The sequence below is a fragment of the Schistocerca americana genome, chromosome X, assembly GCF_021461395.2.
Source record: "Schistocerca americana isolate TAMUIC-IGC-003095 chromosome X, iqSchAmer2.1, whole genome shotgun sequence".
NCBI lineage: Eukaryota > Metazoa > Arthropoda > Insecta > Orthoptera > Acrididae > Schistocerca > Schistocerca americana.
In genome coordinates this window covers 595,404,617-595,430,897 of record NC_060130.1, presented here as the reverse complement: position 1 = coordinate 595,430,897, position 26,281 = coordinate 595,404,617, and the positions used below count along the sequence as shown (strand labels likewise).

The window sequence follows — 26,281 nt, the reverse complement described above, 5'->3', positions numbered from 1 at the left end:
ATATTGACCTGGTCAGCAGCCAAAATTTAGCACTAGATGCTGCTAGGAGTCACAAATGTGGAAGAGAATTCTACATACTCCCACTCTAAAATGAGTCTCCTCATTTTACAAGGTAAACATTAATTTAACAGTCAACAAGTTGACAATGGAAATGGAAAATAATGACAAACAATGAAAATGAATATCACTAGGTGTACTATCAAATGAAATGCAATACAATAACTTTTAGGACACAAACAAAAAACATATTACTGTAACCATGCATAAGAAACACGAATGGTAGTCACATTGAAGACATGAAAAACAACAAAATGTTACAGACATACTGCATATGAAACACAAAAGGAACTAATTTTTAAGATGCTAAGAACAAAAATATTGCTACACAGAATAGGAGAATTAAGAAATTAATACTGACAGCAGTCAGTTAGTCCACAAGCTACAATTTTACCACAGTAAATAGAAATTTGGCGATTGGTTTTCATTGTTTGCCACCACACAAATGAGAGGGAACACATCACTGTTTCATTGCATAAGGAAGGAACTCAATTTTATCACAGGTATTTTTGAAATCTGCCTTATGATTGTTTCATCACCAAATGAGCACCTTTATCATTAACAGGAAACAGCTGATCAATAAGACCCAGCCTCCATACCAAGAGAGACAAGTTGTCATCCATAATGAGATGAGACTGCCTATCTGGTGTTGCCATGCTCCTTCTAGTGCCCAAAACTGCATTGCTGCAGCTGATTTGGGTACTCAGTGGGCCACCTCTTCCAAAACCAAATTCAGCTGTTGTACCAGTCTCCATCTGTGCAACCTGTTGGCAGGAATATCAAGGATAGAAGGTTTAGGATAGGCACAATGAGGGTTTCCCATTAACTCTCTGATGTTCCAGTCATTGAGAAGCTTGTCAGAATTCACCAAATGAACCCTCAAATCTCTGATTTCCAGTGCAAGCTGTATGTTGCTGAATGTGTGCCTCACGTGATTCATTTTGCTTGCACGCAGCAAGCTTCCTGGTGGAGGAAACTTACCCAATAAAATCCAATCAAATTTAGTGTCAACTAGTGTGAGGTGATCTGGCTTCTTTAGTCTTTCCTTGCCTCAAATATCAAAGACTACATCTGCCCCAGTAACATATCTACTCTAACAGACTTATAGCAGTTGGAATCAGCAAGAGGCAGGCTGTATGGCTCATTCAAACCTGTTGTGTCTATGCACCTAGATGGAAACTCACTGTTAACACTGTTCACAATGGCACAAGTGGTTATAATGAGAGAATCATCATGCTTGAAAGACTCGACCTTACAAGTTTGTGACACAGTAGCGGCAAAGCTATTGTTTATGTTACTCATAGGGAATGGTTCTTTTCTTATTTTCAGTATCAGTTTGTCTGCTATGCCACTGGATAAAAAGTACAGTTGGCTTGCACTGTCTAGAAGCACCCTACAAAACTACTATCTACCCATACTGTCTTCAATATTGACAACAGCTGTTGCTGGCAGAGCATTACAGCTACATGCACTTTCTCCCCTTAGTAGCCTGATGGGACACCAGCATGACTGCACCTTGTGTCAGGTGACTTGTGGAGCAATATATTGTGCCTTCCATTACTGATCTTACAAGTAGGAGCATTGCACTTATTAGCAAAGCATTCGGGACAGATGCACAACAAATATACCTCATTTTTTGGTGAGAAATGCTCATCAGTCATTGATACCTACTGCTTGAAATCCCTTGAATTTGGTGACAGCATGATGTTGGTTATCAAATTTGCAATTTTCATTTCTATCGGCATAAGCAAGATGTGCCTTTCTCATGTTTCATTTGACCTATGGTATTGGAAGTGCCTTGAAAATTTTCTGAATTGCTGTTCCTGAATTTAACCAACTCAAGAGCGTGACATTTTGTGTCCAAATAATTCACCAGTTAATTTAATGTGTTGTATGTAGTCTCAGACATTTTTACCTCCCATCATGACAATCAATGGGTTGCAAACCAGCTAGAATTGATTCCAAAATAATCACTTCATGAAGCAGTACATCAAGTTTATGAGCCTCTAAGATCTTCAAATGGCTAAAGACATGTCTTGATGCAATTATTTTGGTATTATCATACCTCTTCATAAGAAGCCCTGAAGTAATTATTAGATTTCCTGATGTGACAGGTATATGTCTCAAAAGATCCTTTACTTTACCTCAAATAGTAGAATTGAGATAGTGAAACTGCTGCACATCATCAGTTAAATCATTGTTCATGATAACACTGAAAAAGGTATCCCTGTATGATGACTAGCTAAGGTAGCCCTCCCAAAATTTTCCAAGTTAACAGAAAGTAACTTCAAAATACTGACATTGCCCTTCAGAATCAATGATTCTATATGCTGTGACAGGTGAGCATGCCTCTTCATTAAGCCCTTGTGGTGGATGCAGTGATGTTGCCAGAGTCATCAAATTCTGCTCTGTCCTTACTATGATCCATGGATTAATCTTTACTTCCAGCCATGCTTGAGAAGATTCAAAATCAATCTGGATCCATGTCAATCTGTTTAATTTTGCCTCCATCAGCCTGCACAAAACTCCCTAAACACATGAGAGTGGCCTTCACAACACCTCTTCATTTTACCGAGCGAGGTGGTGCAGTGGTAAGACACTGGACTCGCATTCAGGAGGACGACGGTTCAATCCCGCGTCCGGCCATCCTGATTTAGGTTTTCCGTGATTTCCCTAAATCGCTCCAGGCAAATGTTGGGATGGTTCCTTTCAAAGGGCACGGCCGACTTCCTTCCCCATCCTTCCCTAATTCGAATAGACCGATGACCTCGCTGTCTGGTCTCCTTCCCCAACCAACCAACCAACCAACCTCTTCATTTGACTAATCTTGTCCTCTCTGAAAAACTCATTTCACTACACAGATTGCAGTTGGCACTGCAGAGCAGTTCAGACTGCAACAGCAGTGCCATCACAGATGCCTGCAGCTGGAGAGACGGGGTGCAGCCTCCGATTGCAAGATGTTTCAGCAGGAGTAATTGACATTACAGAAGCTAATGGCTGGCAGTGTCCATGTCTGTATTTCTCAAGTTTGGTGCTCAACACAAGCCTAATCAACTATGAGCTCCAAACTTTGGTGTTAGCTGTTTTTTTCAAAGCATGCTGCAGAATCCTCAGTAACGCTCAACATCAATCTGAAAACATGTGCAACTCAGACATGGTTAGTTCCTCACATGCACCAGAATGAACAAACATGTGAGTGAATGTAAATATTTCTCATGTTCACTGTATCTTGCCGGGAGAACTAAAAACCGTACACAAGTTAACCTGAATGCCTCTGGTTCCTGTGTTTGTACACTTGAGTATTGAGTGCATGGCATGAGAGGACTCACTGCCCTCCCCTTATTTTCACTCAAATGAATTACAAGATAACAACTTGTTACATATAAAAACATGTTTACTCTCATAGGATTTTAAAAACAGCCCCAAATGTATGCAAGCTGTAGTGCTTTTCTGGCTGAGAGATACATCCGCTCACTTTGGCATCTTGGCAACTACCTCTTCTGAACAAAGTGGATCAGAATGATCCAGATGGACACATCCAACACAGTTACAAATTTTCCCTTCAGGAACCAGCTTATACTGGACAGGCTGACCTGGCCACTTGCCAGAATTCAGCACTAGATGTCGCTACGAGTGGCAAACATGAGAAACAACTCAACATAAACCTACTTGTCTCTAGGGACAGCAAATCTTCATGCCGATTGAGCATGTCGATCAGTTGTGCTAGAAGCCCTTGAATCTGCAGCTCATAGCCCTTCCTGGTGGCAGACAGTGAAAGTCTACCAGCTGTAATCTTCTGTGTCTTTGTACTGCTCAAGTATGTTTTTTAGGTGTTTGGTTGTATTAAAACAGCTCTCATTTGAAAACTGGAGAAATATAGTTGCAATATGTGCACTACTACACATAACAGCAATAAAAGCTCCTGTCACAACATTTGCTCTAAGTATCCAGTTGGCAATGTTGAAAAATTTAAATGTGTGTTTTGTGGGTATTCCAGTCCCAGAGCAGACTCACTCAGGCAACATGAGAATGCTGTACATCAACCGGAATGAGAGAGTAAAGTGTTGTGTGCTTTATGTGACTTTAGCAAACCCAAATAAAAAGAATTCTTCTGCAATACTCTTTGATCCATGATTTAACTATCTATGAGGAGAATCATGAAGTTTGTCATGAAAGTCAATTTTATGAGTAGAAGTAAACAGTTGAAAAAGATACTCTAAGTGAGTTTGTGCATGTACAAGGACAGAGGGTTTAATGCGTAGATGAAAACATAAAGTAATGATTTAAGTGCCACTGTAATGTGATTTACAAATCCCTCAAAACAATGTACATCACATAAAAATATTGGGCAGTAATGAAAGTGGTCACTTCCCAGCTAGCATCTGGTAAAGTTAAAGTTATCTTCTGTAGGATGCATGTGGGTCATCAATTAGAGATATGCCATTTAAGACTCTTGAAATGTGAACAAGAGGAAAGAGCTAGGAAAATAGCAATGAAAATTTCATTTGACCATACTCTTGACTGTTTTAGATACCTAGTTCAGTATAATGGTTTGCAACTTCCGAACTTGTTGGCAAGAAAAGGTATACATAACATAGCACAAAGTTATACCTTAAAGTCTGAGACTATAAGACACTCAAACGATTATGTTAGTGTAGGTTCGTGGGTGAAGGATATAGGGCAAACAGTTTCTGTTGTCCAATTCTATAAAGTGCAAGGTGTTGTGTCAGAAAAATATGATCTGCAAAATGAAGATTTCATTTTAATAATAATTAATGAGACCCACAAAGATGTGTGAACTGACATCTTTAGCGGTGTTAGATGAATTATGGCAGGGATTTCCATATTCATTCATGTTTTTGAATAAACGAGATCTTCAAGTTATTGAAGTTTTTTTAAGCGTCATGAAAAACTCCCTGCAAGTGTCAGTTCAGGCAAATGTATTGATATCTCACATGGAACATGAGTTTTTGATGAAGGGTACAAAATAATGACTGCACTCAAGCACATATAGTCCTATTCGTGGCATGTTGACAGAGCAGGGAGGAAAAATCTGTGTAAGGTAAAGGAACATGAGAACCAAGTATCAACATATAGGCTTATTAGGATATTAATGGAACACAGTGACCAAGGAAGTTTCCAGGGAATGTTAGAAGAGTCTATACTGTATGTGAAAACAGACCCAAATGTTTCTGAATTTGGCATGTATTTTGCAAAACCTACAAGACCACATCTACAAATTGGACATATTGTTACCACCATCACAACAGCCTTAGCACCAACATGCACTTATAAAGGATGCGTGGTGTGATAAAGCATATATATCAGAAGAGAAAACAACCCAAGTGACTGGACGTGGCCGTTCACGCGCTTATGCACTACTTGCAAGACAAGTTGTGCGACACATTTCTACATTTGAGCAAGGGAAAAGTGACATCTAAAATAGCAGCCATAAGGCAGCAGTGCTGATCATCAGAGGAGCTTAAACCTGAACATGTGATTTGTGAGACAGAGAGTGGAAAGCAGCAACACCAACCAGTAAGGAGACAAGTGTAGTAAAAAGTTGGAAGATAATTCATGTAAATACAAGCTACATTATTCTCACTGCAAAGCCTGCATTAGTGAATACATCTGCAGCTGTATTGATGCAGCTATAAAATTCAGCATGTGTAAACACATTCATTTAATTTGTGTATTTACAGCTTAAAAATATGATAGTGAATCCGTGTCCTCAGACATTCACTTGATTATCTGTGAGCCAGGTAGCTGTAGTAATCAACACATCATAATAAAGGACCTGCAAAAGCCTGGCATATCAAGACAGTGTGAAACCATGGAACATGGGTGACAACAGCTTTTGTAACAGTTTAATCTCTGTCTGGATGAAACCAAATCTGAAGAGGCATGTGAAGTCATCAGGAAATGTTTGTCCTCTTTGATTCCCATATTTCAAGCTATGCAGTCTCCATCAGCTTTACCTGAACTTTTGTTGAGTGAAGTTTCTAAACACGAGCCTCAGAAAAGATTTGTGGCCACCAAAAGAAAACAGGAGATGAGAAGTTTGTTTATCGTGAAACCTGACACCACAGAAAGCAAAAACAGTGTCACTAGACTATTGTCAACACACCAAGATGAATGATTAAGCAGTGACTGATGTCCACTTCACGGTCAGGGCCTTCGAGTCTTCAGCATCAAGATTTGCTGCTGTTGCCCCTCTCCAGCACTGCAGTTCAGCTGTGAGTGGGCATGGGTGATTCGCTGCAGTCCACCTGCTGTGGCCACATCACTCAGTTGTGCTGTTTCTGATGTTGGTTGATTTACATGCTCTAGAACTGTGATGCATGTGTAACGTGTGTTACCTTCAGGGTTGTTGTAATTTAAACTGACCCAAAAAAGAGGCTTTTTTTTAAAAAAAAAAGAAAAAGACATTAACTTGTATTGGCAGTAGCAAGAAGCTCATACTGCACCAGTGACCTGGTACATATTAAAGTCAGGAATGTACAGGACCTCTTTCGTGTAATGGGAAGTCACTTCTAAAATTCTCTAGCATGTTTCTTGATCATTTTTTGACATTAATGTCCTAATAATCTCTGCCTGTTGTTCTTCTTCCTTTACCTTTCCAGGACTTTCTTCATGTCACATACAGAACAGTCTGCGCTCTCATGGATTCATATGTAGGTCTAAAGTGGCATTTACAGAGTGTCTTTTATGACACCTAAAACATGAGCAAAAGCCCTGGCATCCATCTAATATGAGTAAGATTGGCAGTTCAGGACTGTATTGCACTTGGCGAAAAATTTTCTGTAACAGTTTACAAACAAATTAAGTGGTATAAAATATTTTCACATTTATTTATTTATTTATTCTAAATTCTGGTACTGCTTTTCTATTTTGGGCTGCCTCTTGTATGATAAGCACCTACCCTTAGTAAGCTCCTTATCAGAAGGTATATAAATGTACAAAACAGTGTATCTACATTAAATGTGTCGGAGATTTTTGTAATTTCAGTTGTATCAGTATGTTTGTTCGATTAGTTAATGATTGTGATAGCCATTTATGCAACTGAAGCAGGCTCAATAATGAAACAACAAATTAAGTAAAAAGTGATTCATGCCTTTTGGATTTTAAGAATTTAAACCCAATCAGTCAGTCCCATAAATTGATTGTTTCTTGATTATCTGAGTGCATACGAATGGGGTATAAGTTTTTCATATCTTGACTGTAAAGTGCTCTGGCCTTTTCTAAAGGTTGGAATTAATATTTAGAAGTTATTCATGTATTGGCCTGAAGGATTTCCAGAAAATATCTGTTGCACAGACAGATGTCATAGAGAGTACAAAATTGACCATCATGGGTAGACAATGCATGAACAACTTGTATTACCCTGCGATAACTGATTCTTCACTTATTTACAAAGATTTTTCCAGTTAGTAGTTAACCTAACTGATAGATAACTTTAAGAGAGTAAGCTAAATACTCTACTACATTTTACTATTATGCTGATTTAGAAAATTAACATTGAAACTGGTCACCATTACTAGATACTTAGTTTTAGAGTACTGCCTTGGATGAAAGAGATTATAATTGCTTAACGACACATTTTAGTTCCCTGTAGTGAATGATAGATGATAAATCATTTGCAGTGATCTCTGTTCAACATGTTTCAATATATGTTTTACTACACAATCGCTATATATTTTTTAGGTTGCATATTACCTCCAAGTACATGTGGCAAGAGCAAGCCATTAATGTGCATTTTCCCCTGGGCAGCGGGTCAGGTGTTTAAGTTCGGATCCAAAATGGTTGGTCTATACTGACAGTTGTAGCCCACTTAGTCCTGTTTTTAGTGTCAAGTAAACTGTTTCTGGGACATTTACTGATAGTTTGATTTTATAATGCCCAGTTATGAGACACATGACCATAAAATATACAGCAACTGGCAGTTCTTTTTATTGAAGCATTGTCTTCCAGTATACTCCTAACACAGGCATACTTACAAGTTATGTGCTAAATGGCAATTCCGTTCTTTGAAAGTCACTCTAAAGATAGTGATGACAGTCAAATTATGATATATACAAGGAGACCTAAAGTGGTGAAAATCAGAGTAACATGTTATGAAACATTACAAAATCTAGAATTCTTTAAGCAATTCTGCCTAACAATACCACCAGTTTGCTTAGTCCTTGGTATTACATGTGATCAAACTCAGTACAAAACACAAAGGTACATTCTGGTTCTGTGTTATTATGATTTTAATTATTCTTTTTGGCTCATCTATAAGGTTTCTTAAAACTTTACAAATCTAAGAATCTTTGACAAATCTAAGACTGCAAGTTACATTTTCATTTCAGAAATAATGCTGTATCACTGATTAGCCAACTACATCTAACCCTAAGATTTTATGCTTTAGGAAGCATGCTAATTGCACTTGGTGGTTACATAGGAATTAGCACAGTAACTGCTTCTCAAATAGTAAAAAGAATAAGCAGTGCTATTGCAAGATTAGCAAAAGATGAAATTGACAGTACTAAATTAAACTTCTTTCGTACTGCAATATTGCCTAAAGTTTTGGGTGCATTAGATTGCATCCACGTAAGAATTTAATCACCCGGAGTCAACCATGTTTAGGAAGAGAACAGATTATTTTTCTATAAATGTATTAGCACTGGTCAATGCAGAGCTACTTATCACTGACATTGTTGCAAGATGACTTGGTTCAACACATGATAATAACATTTTGAAGAATAATAGGTTAAGGGCACACTTAGAAAGAGGAGACTTTAAGGGCTCACGGATATTAGGCAACACCACTTGATGTACCCAGAAACAAAGCAGAGAGGCTCTATAATGAATCTCACTGATACGCCCTCTAAACCCGCTAGGCAGAACAGGTAATTAGGATTGTGGAAAGGGCCAAATAAGGTTGGGGTCAGTTCCACCTTCTAATTGTAATTTATTGCAATTTAATGACACATTTACAGCCAAAGTGACACATAGCCAAACATTTACCAAATGCAACTCTTTCATGGCTGAGGGTCTCCAAACAAGAAATCTTAAAAATGCAGTTAAAATAGCAAATAAAATAATTTTAGAAAAACATATATCACAGCTAGATGGAAAGCCTCAAGGCAAAGTAGATAGAACAAACATATCCAAGGTGCAATACAATGGCTGAAGGCCACAATTAAATTTCCAAAATTTTAAAATATATTACCATAATCTTTTAAAGGAAGAAGGCCACAATGTTTAAGCTTGAAAGATAATTTTAAGAATAAGTTGCAAGGCTTAAAGCCCACAATTAATTTTCCAATTTTTTTAAAAAAAATATAACCATAAGCCTTAAATTTTAAATAGCTGAAAACAGATAGTTAAACACCACTGGGAAAGACAATAAAGACAACGGCACTCAGAAGCCTCCAGGGAGGTCGGTCTGCCCTCATTCACTTAGGTCAGACAGGTGGTGAGCCCAACTACACTTGATCCGTCAGAACCCAACCAAGGGATAGCCATGGACCAATCGACACAAAGACTTGCTTGCCATCAATTGGTACATGAGAATTCAAACACAAAATGTTACAGCCATGGTTATCCACAATCAAATATGTCTATGTATTAAGCTGTCAAAACCACCCACAGTGTTGGGCAGCAACAACAGGTGAAGAAAGGACGCTGCCTGAAATTACGTTAGTGGCCAGGGCAGGTAACCGGAACACTAACAGCTGCAAGGCAGAAAATTCCTCTGGTGCACTCGAATTGTAGTCAATCATTATAGTTAATTGCACCACATGGCAGCTAAATTGCAGCAATAGAAACACTCGGTGTTGCTCACAGGGAAACCTGCCCAGGAGCGAACCACCGAAGCGAACCACTAGAACATGAATGGACATGGCTTGGGTAGTTGAAACCACTACTCAACTTTGACGTCCTGGGTTGGTGAACCACGAAGCTCGTAGCGATCGGGCAGCTCCACACATGCTCCGACACTGTGCAGGGACTGCCACAAACCCAGCTGACTGCACCACATGGAGATAACTTCCCTGGTCCATAGCAACTGACCGACTGGCCGCAGAATGCCAACAACACCTAAAATAATCATCAGTGGAAATAACACACACACACACACACACACACACACACACACACACACACACAGGCGAGCCTTACTACTGCCACATTGCAAATCCCTGAGTGGCAGGTCTGGACTGCACTCCAGACATGTTCCAACAGATTGGCAGCCCAAACTCAGGACCTGAACTCTTTACAACAGACAACCACATGGGAAGTAATAGCAGTCGAGCAAAGATACTACAAGAACTGCTAACGCCGCTCATGGTCAGGCAAAGCAGCAACTCACTGACAGTAGTAATTTAAATTAATGTTGTGAGGTGGAAGTATGTTAAAAACAGGGTGTAAAATACATGGTGCTGGCAACACGAGCCATGTACGGCACACTCACACTCATAGTAGAAATGTATTAGAAAGGTGTTTTGGTATTTGCAAGTGAAGAATTCCAGTGTTATCACTAGACTTGAGAGTTAAATTACAAACAACTGTGATTATTATTGTTGCATGTGCTGTATTACTCAATATAGCTCAGAAACAAGGAGAAAATGAGCTTCCTCTGGCGTCAAATACCACCTTAGAAACTTATAAAATTCATACTTCAGCCTCTGCAGAGAGCATTCAGCAGGCTATGGTGAGAACTGCATTGATTGAATCTGTTTTGCACAACTGTGAAATTGTATCTTGTTGCAACAGAAAAACAATTTTTGACATCTGTAATTATACAGTTTATTCAAAAAATTAAATGCAGTAATATGCTATAACAATATAAAAGATATTCATTTGCAAATCTTTGTCTTTTTTTTCAAATTTATTTTCTTGTTAATTAGTTCCATTTTCTGTTCATGTTGTTGTCACCCCTACTCATGGCTTTCTATTTCCCACTCATGTCTTTCCTCCACCATTTATGCTTCTCTTTAGCTTGCTTTCCTTTTTATGCATAAAACACATTCCTGCTGAACAAAGTGTCTTTATTAGACTCCTCTGTTTTCCTTTTCCTAGGTCTACCCTCAACCATTAGTTTGGAACTCATAACAGATTTGAGGTGTACAGGTGACCTGGATGACCACATGTGTTTTTCAATCTGCTTCCCCATCATTTAAAAAATAATAGTTTCATTTAGAGGATCGTTATTGGCCTCAGAGAGGCTGTAGGGTTTTACAGATCCACCACTCATTCCTTTCATAGTCTCTGAAATTAAAATATAAAATTAGCTAACTATTAACCAATTTAGCCCTCTTTTAGAAACAAAACTCATAACAGCTTGGAAGAAGACAAATTCAAAAACTAAATCCACTAGCTAATAAACTGTGCTGTTGCAAAGAAGTGACATATTCACTGAAACCTGATAATATCCAAAGAAAATCCCTCTTTTTCTTAAATGAACTGATGTTTATGCTATCATTAAAGGTGAGACCTTTCACAGACTCTAGGTAAGTCTGAAATCATTTTTGATATCATTAACATGTGTATTGCATGTCTATACAGAAATATGAGTTTTCATTCAAATGACATTGCTTTTGTATTAGAGGGGACCAAGGTATGGATTAGTAGTTCAGTTAATTTTAATATTTGAAAGTAAATTGTACTGCTGCTATGAAACAGTCTGCTGATTACTATGTGCTAATTCAAAGGATGTATTACTCCAACTGCAATGATCTGACTGTACATTACAGGTGTTACCACCACAAATTTAAATGTGTAAAAAACTGTTATGGATCACGATATCTTAGGCAAGAACTTTATTGTCATTCCCTTCTTTATTCAGAAAAATGCATATGAATGTAGTATTACAACATCACGTTAAAAGTAGTTTTACATGAGAGAGAAACCTGTATGAGACCTAAGATTAAAGGCAGTTTCTCAGTGGTGAATGGATGTTTGGCTAGTTAGAGGAAACACAGTCTATTTGGTGCAAAGAGGCTAACAACTAGTGTATATGTGACAAATCTAACTAGTACTCCAGAACACTACAACATCTGTGATCCATTTCAGAAATATTTTATCATTCTGTTGAAAATGGTTAACATTCCGAACTCCTGTTGTGTGCATACCTTCTGAAGTCCGCATAACTGTAAATTTGAATGTGAATGCTAGGATGGTAATACACAGCTCACGGGTCAATGTTTAGAACCATATTCTTCTTGAATTCAATGCACACAAAATATATTTTTAATTGAGTGGGATGTTTAGATTTTTCTCATATCTTGGAGATGATATGCCAGATCAGTCAGCACATCAGCACATCATGTTATAGCGATTCGACATGCTCGGGAGGCCCTACACAATATTAGGCAGGAGTATCAGTTTCTTTGGCTCATCAGTGTGTGTGTATATATATATATGGTGGAGAAAAATTTGGACATGAAATTTTAACCCTGGATAGCAGATGCCAATAGGAAGCAAAATTACTAATGTTTTGTAGGTCGACAACACACAATTTTTAAACTATGGAAACTTGGTGCCATGCACTCAGATTGGCTGCAGGATTGCCCTGTTGCCAAACGCTCTGGACAGCGCATCACCGGAATGCTTTGCCTGCTGGAGATCATGATGTATCCAAGGCGACATGCTCGGTGGTAGCACGCCAGCCTTCCACTCTGGGGTTGAATCTGCCTGGGTCATGACACGTCCACTGTAGTATCGTGATAAGACGTACCAGCAACAAATCCGTCAAAAGATGTTAGTTCATGTACAGAGACTCTTTTACAAATTGTGTTGGACCTGAAAAGGGCCTTTTTTGTATCTTGGAAATTGTTTACTTAAAGCAGATGCTTGAACTGGCGACCCTCTGATGCCACACAAGCTTGGTAATGTCAAACGGTGTTTTAACAAACTCTTTCAAAGATTCCTGGCTTTTTGTGATGTGATTAGCAGCATGTTGAATCCAACCTATTAATTCCTCCGCATTTCTAGATGGTTCACTTCCAGATGGGGGAAGTAGAACCTTGAAGAATCCCCACAGGAAAAAGTCTGGTGCCGTGTGTCTGGTGATCATGGCGGCCATGTCCTATGAGCACCTCTGCCAATTACCCAGCTATCAAAGAGTTTATTTAAATATCCACACACAGCACGACTGTTATGTGCGGGTGCCCCACCATGCTGCAACCACATAGATAACCCTATGTCCAGAAGAACATTTTCTAGCATGCCAAGTAGAGTTTCTTGCAAAAAGTGAAGGTAATTTGCCCTGGTAAGTCGAGGAGGTACACAGACCAGTCCAATAAGATGGTCACCCACAATTCCTGCCCAACTGTTGAGTGAAAATCATTCCTGGTGTCTGTGGACATACGGCTGGTGAGGATTTCCCGTTGCCCAGTAATGAACATTTTGAGTGTTATAAAGACCGTTCCGATGGAAAGTGCACTCATGGGTAAACAACATAATGGCGGGGAAGTTGGGATCTCATGCAACATGTCGCAGAAACCACCAGCAAAACCCTAGCCTGTGTTCATAGTCCACCACAGGATTTAGGTCTTGGACTGGGTGGAAACTAAATGGATGCTGGCCATCATCCCTCAAAACCTCACACACTAACCGATGAGAGACCACCATGTCATGTCGAACCTCTCAAGTATTTGTTGTAGGTGCCCACTCGAAGCGCTCAAGAACAGTCTCTTCAAATGCAGCCCCAGTGTTTGAGGTCTTCCAGTATCACCATAAGATTCTGCTAAAATGCCTGTTTTTGCCAAGTCGCTGGTGAATTGCTGTAAATGTTTGGAACATTTTGGAAATTTGTGGTAAGTTCTGTGGGACCAACTGCTCAGGTTATCAGCCCCTAGTCTTACACACTACTTAATCTAACATAAACCAACTTATGCTAAGGACAACCCATGCCCGCCCGGTTGGCCATGCGGTCTAACGCACGGCTTTCCAGGCGGGAAGGAGCACCTGGTCCCCAGCACGAATCCGCCCGGCAGATTTGTGTCAAGGTCCAGTGAACCGGCCAGTCTGTGAATGGTTTTTAGGCGGTTTTCCATCTGCCTCAGCAAATGTGGGCTGGTTCACCTCATTCCACCTCAGTTACACTATGTCGGCGATTGCTGCGCAAACAAGTTCTCCACATATGCGTACCCCACCATTACTATACCACACAAACATAGGGGTTACACTCGTCTGGTGTGAGACGTTCCCCGGGGGGGTCCACTGGGGGTCGAACCGCACAATACCCCTGGGTTCGGTGTGGGGCAGCAAAGGGGCGAAGTGGACTGCCTTAGTCGTTGTGGGGTTGTGGACCACTACGGCTGTGGTGGGGACGGAGCCTCTCCATCATTTATAGGCCCCCGGTTAACATACAATACAACACAATACAATACAAAGGACAACACACACATCCATGCCCGAGGGAGGACTTGAACCTTTGATGAGGGGAAGCTGCATGAACCATGGCAAGCCACCTCAAACTGCATGCCTACCCCATGCGGCTGTAAACATTTGTGGGTGTGGGTGGCGTTTTGCTGAGTACCATTCCTCATACAACCATTGAACTTCATGCGCATTATCGTCAGCTAGTCCATAAAACAGAAAGCATACCTCATTGTTCTTCAAACAGATCTGTGCTGCCATGCTTACTGTATGACTAAATCACAGGTGACATGTGTGTGTTCTGAAGTGAAGCTTACATGTGAATGCCTCTGACGTGGGGTGGAGACAAGCAGCAAGACCTATTCGACAAATGTGCATATCACATTGGGACAGTGACAGGGCGAGGGACATTTTTATGTGTGAGGCAACAACCATAGCACTCACTCACTCACACACACACACACACACACACACACACACACACAAACACACACTGCACTTTATTAGCCAGGTGTATCAGTTTCTTTGGCTCTACAGTGTGTGTGTGTGTGTGTGTGTGTGTGTGTGTGTGTGTGTGTGTGTGTGTATTTGCCCACACGAGCATGCAGAAGTGCTGCAACAGGACATGGCACGGACTCGACTAATGTTTGAAGTAGTGCTGAAGGGAACTGACAGCATGAATCCTGCAGGGCTGTCCATAAATTCGTAAGAAAACTACACAGTGGAGGAGGAGGAGGAGGAGGAGGAGATTAGTGTTTAACGTCCCGTCGACAACGAGGTCATTAGAGACGGAGCGCAAGCTCGGGTGAGGGAAGGATGGGGAAGGAAATCGGCCGTGCCCTCTCAAAGGAACCATCCCGGCATTTGCCTGAAACGATTTAGGGAAATCACGGAAAACCTAAATCAGGATGGCCGGAGACGGGATTGAACCGTCGTCCTCCCGAATGCGAGTCCAGTGTGAAACTACACAGTGCATCAAAAGAATTTATAATTCCAATTTGTTTGCCTTGGAGAGGGACATCCAATGATACCACACTCCACACCCACCCCACCCTGTGCATGGATGGCGGAGGGGCAACTTTGAAATCTTCAATGGGAACCCACGTTTTTTATTGTAGATTATGATTCTATGGCAAAATCTACATAATTCTGTTTTAAGGATTTTCTTCGTTTTGCCACAGATGGCGCTGTAACTGAAGGAACAGAAACAGGTACACAATCATAATCTACGATTTGCTACTCGATGACCCTTGAATATCCAGTGGCACGAGCGACCCCACCTCCATGCTGTGAGCGTAATGTAGGCCAGTATTTCATAATTTCTAATTGGAAACGCCATTAACAACATTGTATACCTCCGAACATCAAACAGGGGACTACTCGACACACCACTGGGGCTGTGGCTCGAGGCAAACACTACTCTACTTTTCCAATTAGAATAAGTGGTCAAGCGTAGTACTACCAAGTTCAATACACTTAGTTATCTGCTTTTTAAATTATCTGCGGAAATGTCAGCACAGGCGTTTCTGATGTGGTCGATCATGTCTTCATGGCCTGTTGGCACTTGCTGGTACATGTTATCTTTTAAAAATCCCCAAAAAAATAAATACGGTGACGTAATGGGCCAATTGATAGGGCCACCTCTGCCGATCCACCAACGAGTGTAAGCATAGTGTAACAGCTACCACGATTCAATTGCGTAATACGCTGGGCATCTATCATGGTATGGATGATACTTATGAAAATGCAGTATTGTGACGGATATGCACATGGCAATTACACAGTGATTCAGTTTGACCCAGGGAGTAACCTATGGTATACCGGAATCACTGTGTAATTGCCGGGCGCTTATCTCTGGGGAGTGGTGCACTGACGCTAATACAGCTATTTTATTAGCTTCTCCTGTAACACATTTCCTTCGTTTCTTTTTTAGGGCTGTACGCTGCCATCAGACACAAAGGCGTTCACAACCTTGTGAAATAACGAAAGAGAACAAGCTTTCTCTGGAAAATACTCGCCATACAAGACAACAGCAGCCTAACCATTTGTCTTACATTCTTCATAAATCAGGATCACTTCAATTTTTTCTTCTGCGACTGCAACAGTCAGCGATTACTTGCACTGTTGCTCTCGAAGTGATAAGTACGTGTGCACACGGTAAACATTGGGCAACTATTGCGATGTTTAAGAGCCGTTAGCCATACAGTATAACCACTTCACTTACAGACAGAGGAACATTTTTCACTCAGAAAGAGGTGCGGCGTTGCACACCTTACAAGTGAAGTAAAAAGTTTTCTGCGTCGTTGGAAATGCGAAACACTTCAAGGCATTTGGCATAGCATTTTGGTACCACGCTTTGGTGATCATCTGCTTCCAAACCACAATAAAGACATCAATTTTGCACATTTAGAGCCATCTCTAACAGCTTCAGTTGTCAAAACTTTCTTGCACCAGATGTATTTACGCCTTTGGTGAGTGACATTCATACAGCCAGCTTATTCAAATAGGTAATGACAAATAATTCGCAGCTCTAAACATCTTTCTGCCTTGAATGTTCCATTTCAGCCAACCTGAAGTCCCATGGAATGTAGCTGAACACTGATGCTAGAAAGAGGCAGTACCGGATACGATGTCACTGTACAGGATGTCCAAGTATACCTCCAAGTTCACACCACAAAATTTCTCTAATATAGCATATATATGAGCCCAGTTCCAACCCACTACGATCCTAGACATGGCTGACCAATTGACGCCTCCTTTAGCACAATATTATTTAGAACATCCAAAAAAAGATGCAGTTAAATTAGTGCCATGGGTAGCACTTACCATTTCGAGCACAGGTAGAATTCTTCTGTAAATATTTGTTACTTCAGTGTAGCAATAAATTATGTTTCCCTCCTCTCCTGGCTGGCCGCGATCTACGCACCATTTTGCGTCGAAGTACAAAGTTGCATTCCGTGTTGCTCTTAACAGAGTAACCTGTTCAGAGCAAAACGTGAAGACCTGAAGCGGCAACGATACACGCTGAATGTACTTGTCCTCTGCATTTAGACTGAGGTACCGTAATACCACACCCACATAATAGTTCTTATCCAAAACACGATTACAAAAAGCTTCCGATCTGGCTTCGTGCAAAACACATAATTTCCATGCATCTTGCATATTACTGCTCAGAGCAAGATTTTCCATCATGTCTTTCTGGATACGTCTTAGAGCATAGAATTGTTTTACCTGATGTGTGTGGTTTCCAATTTTATGTGTCGTAGTCACATAAAAACTTTTCATACTTTCACTCTCGACACCTTTGAGAGCATAGAACTGTTTACCTGATTTGTGTCATTTCCGATTACATCAGTTGTAGCCCACATAAACGAGGATTTCGTTGTTAAGAACGCAGCCGAACTTTAAAGTCGTTGAGTTGCTATATTTGTAATTTGAATAGCAAACATAATTGTAATACGGTCGGTATTGTGCCTTCCGTTCGTGTAGTCCTTTAAAACACGTGACACAAGGTAACTTCATCCCAGTAAGCTTTGGTCTAAGGGCCGTCGAGAACCTCTCTTTATCAATGTTTTGCGTACTTTGAAGACCACAGGTAATAAATACTAAATCAACTATGACTACTTCATTATTAAATGACGCTGATTGATTATTCCGATTAGACATTGCATTCACTTCTTTTTGGTGGCCTTTCGCCTTTTGTTGTATTCCATCCATATTTTTCTCCCACCATTTATGAAGTCGTCGCACAATTGCCTTTCTAGCAGGATGCCTCGCAATACTGGTGACTTCCTCGAAGCCAGAGAGGGCTCCAGAATCATTGAAGTCAACGTCTTCATAGCTCACGTCCTGTCTTTTAATCCTGCGCGATATGAAATGCGGCATAGCCAACGTCCGAAAATCCTTTGAAAGGCATTACGTTGTAGTATCTCATTTTAACATCACCAACCTACACTGGTAATAGTCTCCGTGCATCCATTTTTGAGAGAAGGTTCGGAACCTCGGCTGTTCAGTACAGAATGCCAAATTAAACACCTTTCAGCCATCTAAATGTCCGCCCCTGGTAGCAGAGTGATCAGCGCTACGGAATGTCATACCTAACGGCCCGAGTTCGATTCCCGGTTGGGTCGGAGGTTTTCTCCTCTCAGGGACTGGGTGTTGTGTTGTCCTTATCACCTTAATTTCATCCCCATCGACATGCAAGTCACCGAAGAAGCGTCAACTCAAAAGACTTGCACCAGGCGAACGGTCTACCCTACGGGAGGCCCTAGCCACACGGCATTTCGAGCAGTCTAAATTTCCGAATTGTTATTTTGTTGGTCTGCCAGTTACGGCGATATATTACGCCATCTTCAGGACCCCTGACCGACGTGTAGGAAGATTCCAGCCTTGGTTCCAGTCAAAATGGGAGCCAGCATTCAAGGACTGGTATCTGTAGATTTCTGCTTGAGACAGCGGTAGCTTCAGACATCACCTTAGTCAGCAGATGATGTTTGAAGTGATCGCTGTCTCAAGCAGAAATCTACAGAGACCAGTCTTAGAATGCTGGCCCCTATTTTGACCGGAACCGAGGTTGGAATCTTCCTATACGTCGGTCAGGAGGCCTGAACATGGTGTAATATATTGTCGAAACTGGCAGCTCAATAAAATAACATCTTGGAAATTTAGACGCCTGAAAGGTGTTTGATTTGACATTCTACATTGGAAATGTCACACAGGAAGCATGCAAACAGCACACGCAGCGTCGGGGCACAAGCAAATGCCCTCAGTGGACGGTGAGCCTTCTGTTCGGTTCCATGTATAGCGAGTCCAGCTCTGGGGATTGGCACGCTCCAGTGGAAAGACATCCTCAATCTGACTGGGTGCTCTGCCAGTTCAAGAAACTGTTCCAAAAGTATGCAGAAGTTAGTGACTTAAAAGGTACGTGTCTTGGGTATGAAAAGAAGATCCAAGTTTAAGGAAAGAACTATCTCCTTTACACAGTGGAACTAGAACTTTGTCAAAGTCGAAATAACCTGCTTCTGTTTGCTGTACCTGAAAATGATGTAAAACACAAAGACAACCTGCTCAAACAGGTTGCACATGAAAACTATATTGATAGGAGCCATAGGGTGCGACGAAGAGTATAAAACGCTACAAAACCTTGGTCATTAATTAAAAAGTTTGTCTCATACCGAATAAAGGCGGAGATCTTCAGCCAGAAGAAACAAATTAGCGAGAACTGGTGTAACAATAAGATAGGATCTGACATTCGAACGGCTGAAGAATTTCAATAACGTCATATCGTATTTCGGCCTTCAGAATGAGTAGACCAAGAATGGAAAAATAATTACTGAGACCGCAGCGAGAAAAAAACTTACTAATTTTAAATAAAGCAGCACGAGCGAAACTGTAAACTAACGGCGTCTGTCTTTGTTTTGCTAGTGAACTACTGTAATGTCTTTTAATTCCTGGGTTAGTATTTTGGATCTGTAATAATTTTGTAATTATTTTTGTATTTGTACCTTCTACTGTTTTTACATTAAACTTAACTATTGTCATTTCTTAATTTTTTTTTTGCTACCAACACGTCCAACTATTTTTATTTTTGTTTATTACTATTTGTTGTAAATGAATACTTTGCTGAAACTTCTTCTTAACTTCAAATTGAAAAGTTACAGACATTGTCGTGGTAGTAATTTCAAATTGAATCATAGCTTAGTGTGCTAACATTGTAATTATTAAGTCTTTTTTTCTCTGCTAGCAGCGTAGACGCTACAAATAATACCTCTCAGTCTACATTCCGTTGCTATGGCTGTTTCAGAAAGAGAATTAACGCGTCCATAATTGCCTCTTTACTTCCAGTATTCCTTCGAGATTTCCAAACCTCTATAATCTCTTCTTCAGAGTCTGTGAGACGCGCAGTATAATGGTCTCTGAGCTACGCCGATACCCAGAAATGTGGATCATTGTCCTCCGCCACAGGTAGGTTAAATAACAGCCACCAATAGGCCGCACGGAAGTAAGCTGCTAAGAGGACACGCCAATACAAATACTTGTCGAGCATTACGAAGAACTTACCCATCTTCTCTAAATAAGGAGTGTACTGTGTATGCAGCAACTGACGTATTCCGGCGCCGGATATTTATTTAGTTACTGACCTCCGAAGTTAGCGACCGAATGCACCTATTACCTATTTTTGGCGATATTCATTTGCCGTTACACTCGTAATCGGACAGTTAATCTGGCTTCCCGTTTTGTTATTAAACTAAATAAGGAATTTAGTGTGCATGATGCAAGTAGATATTGCGACGGCCAATATTTATTTAGTTATTGAGATCCGAAGCCGGCACCGAGGGCATCAAACGCGTATTTTCTGCCGTATTCGGCTGCCCATATTTCGTTATCGGACCCGTTGTTGGGACTTTATGTTTCGTTATTGAACTAAAGGAGGAGTGTACTCCGGATGCTGCACGAATGGAACAGTGAAGCGGTAAGGGGGGGGGGGGATCAGTTAGGAGTAAAAGACGTATCCCCCGCCACCCACCATTAGCTGGCTTGGGAGGAATGATGCAGATATATGTGTAAATGTATATACAGTCAGTGCAGAATTCATCAGATAAATTGTAACGTTATTGAAGCACAGTTTTTAGAAGCACTGTTGAAGGATAAGTAGTAGCTCTAACAAATCACCAAAACAAAATGATTTAAGTGTGGCACATAATGCAGTTTATATTTACTTTATACGCCTCCACAAACACACTGTCTTTCAAATATCCATAAAAAAATTACAGAGCAATATTTCGCTTATGAGAACACGACAAGTACCCTAACCCCAATTTCCCACAAACTTCACTGCATCTAAGAGGAGTCAAAATAAGCTGACACATGTCTTGACTTATCAGTAAATGATCAACCATTCCTGAGGAAATGATGATAACAGTTTTCAGTGTAATTTAAATACCTTTCAGGGGATGGTAATCGCAGTCGGAATGGTGCTGCAGTTTTAATCTGCCAGGAAGTTTCATATCAGTGCACACTCCGCTGTAAACTGAAAATTTCATTTTGGAAACATCCCCCAGGCTGTGGCTAAGCCATGTCTTCGCATTATCCTTTCTTCCAGGAGTGGTAGTTCTGCAATTTTCGCAGGAGAGCTTCTGTGAAGTTTGGAAGGTAGGAGACGAGGTACTAGCGGAAGTAAAGCTGTGAGGACGGGGTGTGAGTCATGCTTGGATAGCTCAGATGGTAGAGCACTTGCCCACGAAAGGCAAAGGTCCCAAATTCGAGTCTCTGTCCGGCACACAATTTTAATCTGCCAGGAAGTTTTGTATGAAATCATTTTATGCATCCACATTGGTAATACCCTATTAACAGGTATAGCTGTCACATTGAAAATTATGCAAAAATCTAATTAATGGCTTCATTAATGAATGAAATGCCAATAGCCTTGCTGCAGTGGTAACACTGGTTCCCGTTAAATCACTGAAGTTAAGCGCTGTCGGGCTGGGCTAGCACTTGGATGGGTGACCATCCTGTCTGCTGAGTGCTGTTGGCAAGCGTGGTGCATTCAGCCCTTTTGAGACAAACTGAGGAGCTACTTCATTGACAATTAGTGGCTCCAGTCTTGGAAACTGACATACGGCCAGGAGAGCGGTGTTCTGACCACATGCCCCTCCATATCCGTATCCGGTGAGGCCTATGGGCTGAGGGTGACACGGTGGCCGCTCGGTACCGTTGGGCCTTCATGGCCTGTTCAGAAGGATTTTAGTTTTTTAATTAATGAAATAGGCCACCTTGTGCATAAAAATTGGGTTAAAAAAGTATATGGCAAAGATTGGAATCTAACAAGAACAGAGGCCACACCAGCAATGGAAAATGTAACTACTTCTGAACATCAATGTTAATTGTCTTGTAAGTTACTTAATTTTGCAGAATTTTAACTATATTACTGAAAAGTCAGAACGCAATTCTCTATAATATGTGGTGTCACTAAATTTATAAATATGTATTAGCTCAAACAATATTTGCTAAATCTTATTGCAATCAAAAGTTCAGTTAGCCATATCTTTCGATTAGCAACACTTCCCTTTAAAATTACATACATTAGAAGAATGAGCACAGAAAAAATTAGTGTCATATGAATTATGTAAGCAACTGTATCCATGTAATATAAAGGTCAGGGAAAATATTTTAGATATTATCAGGAGCTGAAATCATAACAAATGGAGTAATTCCAGTTAGCTATGTCTCAAACTGTTTGGTAATGAGGTAGGCTATTGAAGAACTGGTTGATGTGTTTGAAGCAGAAGTTAGGCTTTGAGCAGTGGGTAGTAGGAGTTGGTTAACTAGGCTGGGACTACTTTCAGTGGCCTCACAGTAACCAGTTACAATGGAGTATTGAGAGTACAGTTAGGTTTGTGGACTTCAGGAGGAATTTTAAATGTGGATGTCCTAAGGAACTGAGCAGTCATTGGATACCATACTGCCCTTCTGTAAAAGGGTCCCTACCAGAAGGTTTCTAATTGAAGGTATAAATTAATTGGGAAAAACATTCTTGCACACGATTATTGTGCTTCACACTATCAGCATGAAACATTTTTCTTTTATTTTTGGTTTCAAATCTGCCATATTTCATAAAATCTTCCTTTGTTGCTCCATTATAGATAGAAGTGAAAATCATAAATTTTATCTGTTGTAGCAGTTACTTAAATGGTAAAGTAAAAGTCATAAATATTTAGTTGACTCCATTATGGATCACAACAGCAATAGATAAATAGGCTTCACTTTAAGTTCTCTCTACAACAAAATTCTAGGAAACTCCTAGTTGTTTTTCAAGATATTGTCTTTCCCTCTTTTCTGTAAAAGAGAAAATACAAGTCTTTGCCTTAAAGTAAAATAGTTGCAAACAATTTTAATAAAATAATGCCCTTATTTTTATTTTGGTCTTCATTTATAAACAACAAAACAACAAATATTCAAAATTATTTATATATAATGAAATACTGTAACACAATATAGCAATTATTTTACAGCTACTGAACTAACAGCAGATTTGTATGTGCTTGGAAAGCATACTAAGGCAACAATTTAAGTCACACACACACATACACACACACACACACACACACACACACACACACACACACACACACACACACACACACACACGCTCACACACAATCACACACACTTTAATTTACATGCGTCATGCATACTTCAGCCACTTTAAATTCTCTCACATTTTAACGATTATTAGATGAGTCTAATACATGTTTCTAGGCACATATCTCCATCTAGTGATCTAAAATTCTCATATTTCCTGATACAATTTTATTTTCAAGTAAAGCTCCTGATGGGATATCAATCCTATCACCATGGTTTGCAATGATGATGACAGTGCCCTGAAATCAGACAGGAAAATTTGTTAAGGCAGTTATAAGTAAATGGATTACAATAAAGAGCTTATATTGTAGTAATTTCAAAAGATAACACTATTAACATAAAAACATTCATAGCACGAATAATTAATTTTTGAAAACAGTTGGCTGAAGATTTTCAATAAAATGTATAAATTTCACATAAACTGCTTAACAATTTTACTTGCCGTCCAGTTATGGAAAATGTAAGACACAAGACTGACAGGTAAGAAAAAACAACTATCTTCAGAGATCACAGTAATTTTTTTGTGCAAATAACATTGTGTAGGTTCCTAAAGGTTCAACACTATGCGAATTATTGATGTTCCACAACATCAAACGTTAAAAAATTTTGACTGATAGATGAATACATTAGGATTCCTTCTTTTTTTCATAACTAAATACAAACAAAATTATTTTGGCAAGGATATTAACTGGGGTATTAATATCGTATGGGAACGGGTGTTGGCATTAGAAACTATGCCAATGTAAAACAGAAAACGCAGCAAAAACATACACAATTAGAGGTCCTGATAGTAAAAAGCAGGTACTAAAGCACAGACATTTTAGAAATGGAACAGCAAATTGGGATGCACTTTTGAAGCTTTTAGAATCACAAATAGCTAGAACAGAAAATTAACAATCATGTGAATTAAGATAGAATGCTAATCACCACGTACAGCAGGCACTGAGTGGCAGACTGATAGAGTGTACAGTATTGGATATTATTGAGTGACAAATACAGTTCTTAACCATATACACACAACTCACATCATATGGCCAACAGTGGCTATGTGTGTGAGAGTTTTTACATCTGATGAAAGGCTTTGTCGAATAGCTGAATGATATCCAATAGTCTATTTTTAAATGTGGCTGTCTGTCATTCAACATCTCCTCTGTGTGGTGAGTTGCAATGTATCTTAATTCATATTATTATTATTCCATTCAAGATTTTTCACTGTTAGAATAGGGTGGGTAGGCGGGTGCGCAGTGGGGTGTATGTGTGTGTGCATGTGCATGCGCACGTTCGTCTATTTTAGACAAAGGCCTTGTTGGCTGAAAGCTTATATTTTGATAGTCATTTTGTTGTGCCTATCTGTGATTCAGCAAATCCGCTATATGGTGAGTGACAACTTTCCTTTTCATAATATTGTTAAATTCCATCCTGGATTTTCCATTGTTTAGTTCACTGTTATCCATTACAAACATAGATGGAATTCCATGACTGGTATACAATTTTAGCTACTAATACAATCACTGAAATCATTCACTTTCAATTTTTTGTTTAGTTACAAAACATAAATGGTATGGAGTTGGTAACCACTCATATTCAGGTACTCAAAATAAGCATTTTTTTATTTGTGTTTGTCCAAAGGGCTCATATTCATGGTCATCCCACTGTGTTTCATGCATTGGTATGGCCATTAGCATGACCCCTAAACACATGCATATGTAAAACCCACATTTTCCAAACATCTGCAGATGTTTTATTATGAAACATATCCTTAATAGACAGAGTGGTGACAATAAATGGGAGGGGGTTGCATAGAGATGGGGTCATGTCAAGGTGCCATTTTTCCATGACACAGCCAAATTTCTAACACAGCCATAAGACTAAAATAAATCTGCTCCATGCAGACACTGATAACAGTGTGGTTAATTGAAATACACTTAAGGGTAATACACAGTTGATCCAACACCAATCTGGGCAAAGTATTCCGCTGTTGAGCCAAGCATGAACTTCTAGGAAATGCATCATTCAGTCCACAAAACAACAGAAAATCTCAATTTAAATGCATTTCTATTCTGTAATTCGTTGTCAAAGCTACAAAATATTATCTGATCAAACCTGTCTCATGGGGAATTAGATCACTCCTCTTATATTTGTGGCTTCATTATTTGTGGATTCAATCATTCACTAAATTAATTTCACTGGCCAGTATACAAAACCCACATTGTAGTCATGGAATATGAATAAGCATTGTTTCATGATTCACCACTGCACCTTTTGCATGCAACTGACTTTACTTTAATAGTAGCATGGCTTGTGTGACACATCAATCCTGTTGCTTCATCATCCCAGCCACACAGATCACTCAGGTGGATAATATATTGTTGGTGTGTTTACACTGTTTCAGTGCTGCTCTACTGTTCCTCTAACTTGCACAAGTGTGTTGAGAACACTGCACTTCTGTATGTGTATTACATTAATCATTCCATCTATTAGAATACCATCCAAAAATGGTTTGAAGTTAAAAGCTATTTCATGTCTTCAGTTTAGTAAAAATGCATAATTTATTACAGCACAAATGCTGCATATGTTGGTCGCATTTTTCCTTACTGAATCCACTGCAAAGAGTATAATAGTTCTGAGAGAGGGTATACAATAATATTTTCGGTAATCTTCTACAACTTCTGTAAACTAGATTTTATGAAACATTTCTTTTTCTCTACCAGAACTG

The 26,281-nt window shown here is 39.7% G+C and overlaps 1 protein-coding gene across 3 annotated transcripts in view; it reads right to left on the bottom strand.

Annotated features, from left to right (window-relative positions):
* Positions 1-22,967: 22,967 nt before the first annotated feature.
* LOC124555044 (UTP--glucose-1-phosphate uridylyltransferase-like) overlaps positions 22,968-26,281 on the bottom strand; it is a 225,491-nt gene continuing 222,177 nt past the window's right edge. For all 3 annotated transcript variants that reach the window (XM_047128816.1, XM_047128815.1, XM_047128814.1), the window contains exon 11: positions 22,968-23,804. In XM_047128816.1, the coding sequence (XP_046984772.1) occupies positions 23,697-23,804 (108 nt within the window). In that variant the 3' untranslated portion in view covers positions 22,968-23,696. The remainder of the gene's footprint in view (positions 23,805-26,281) is intronic.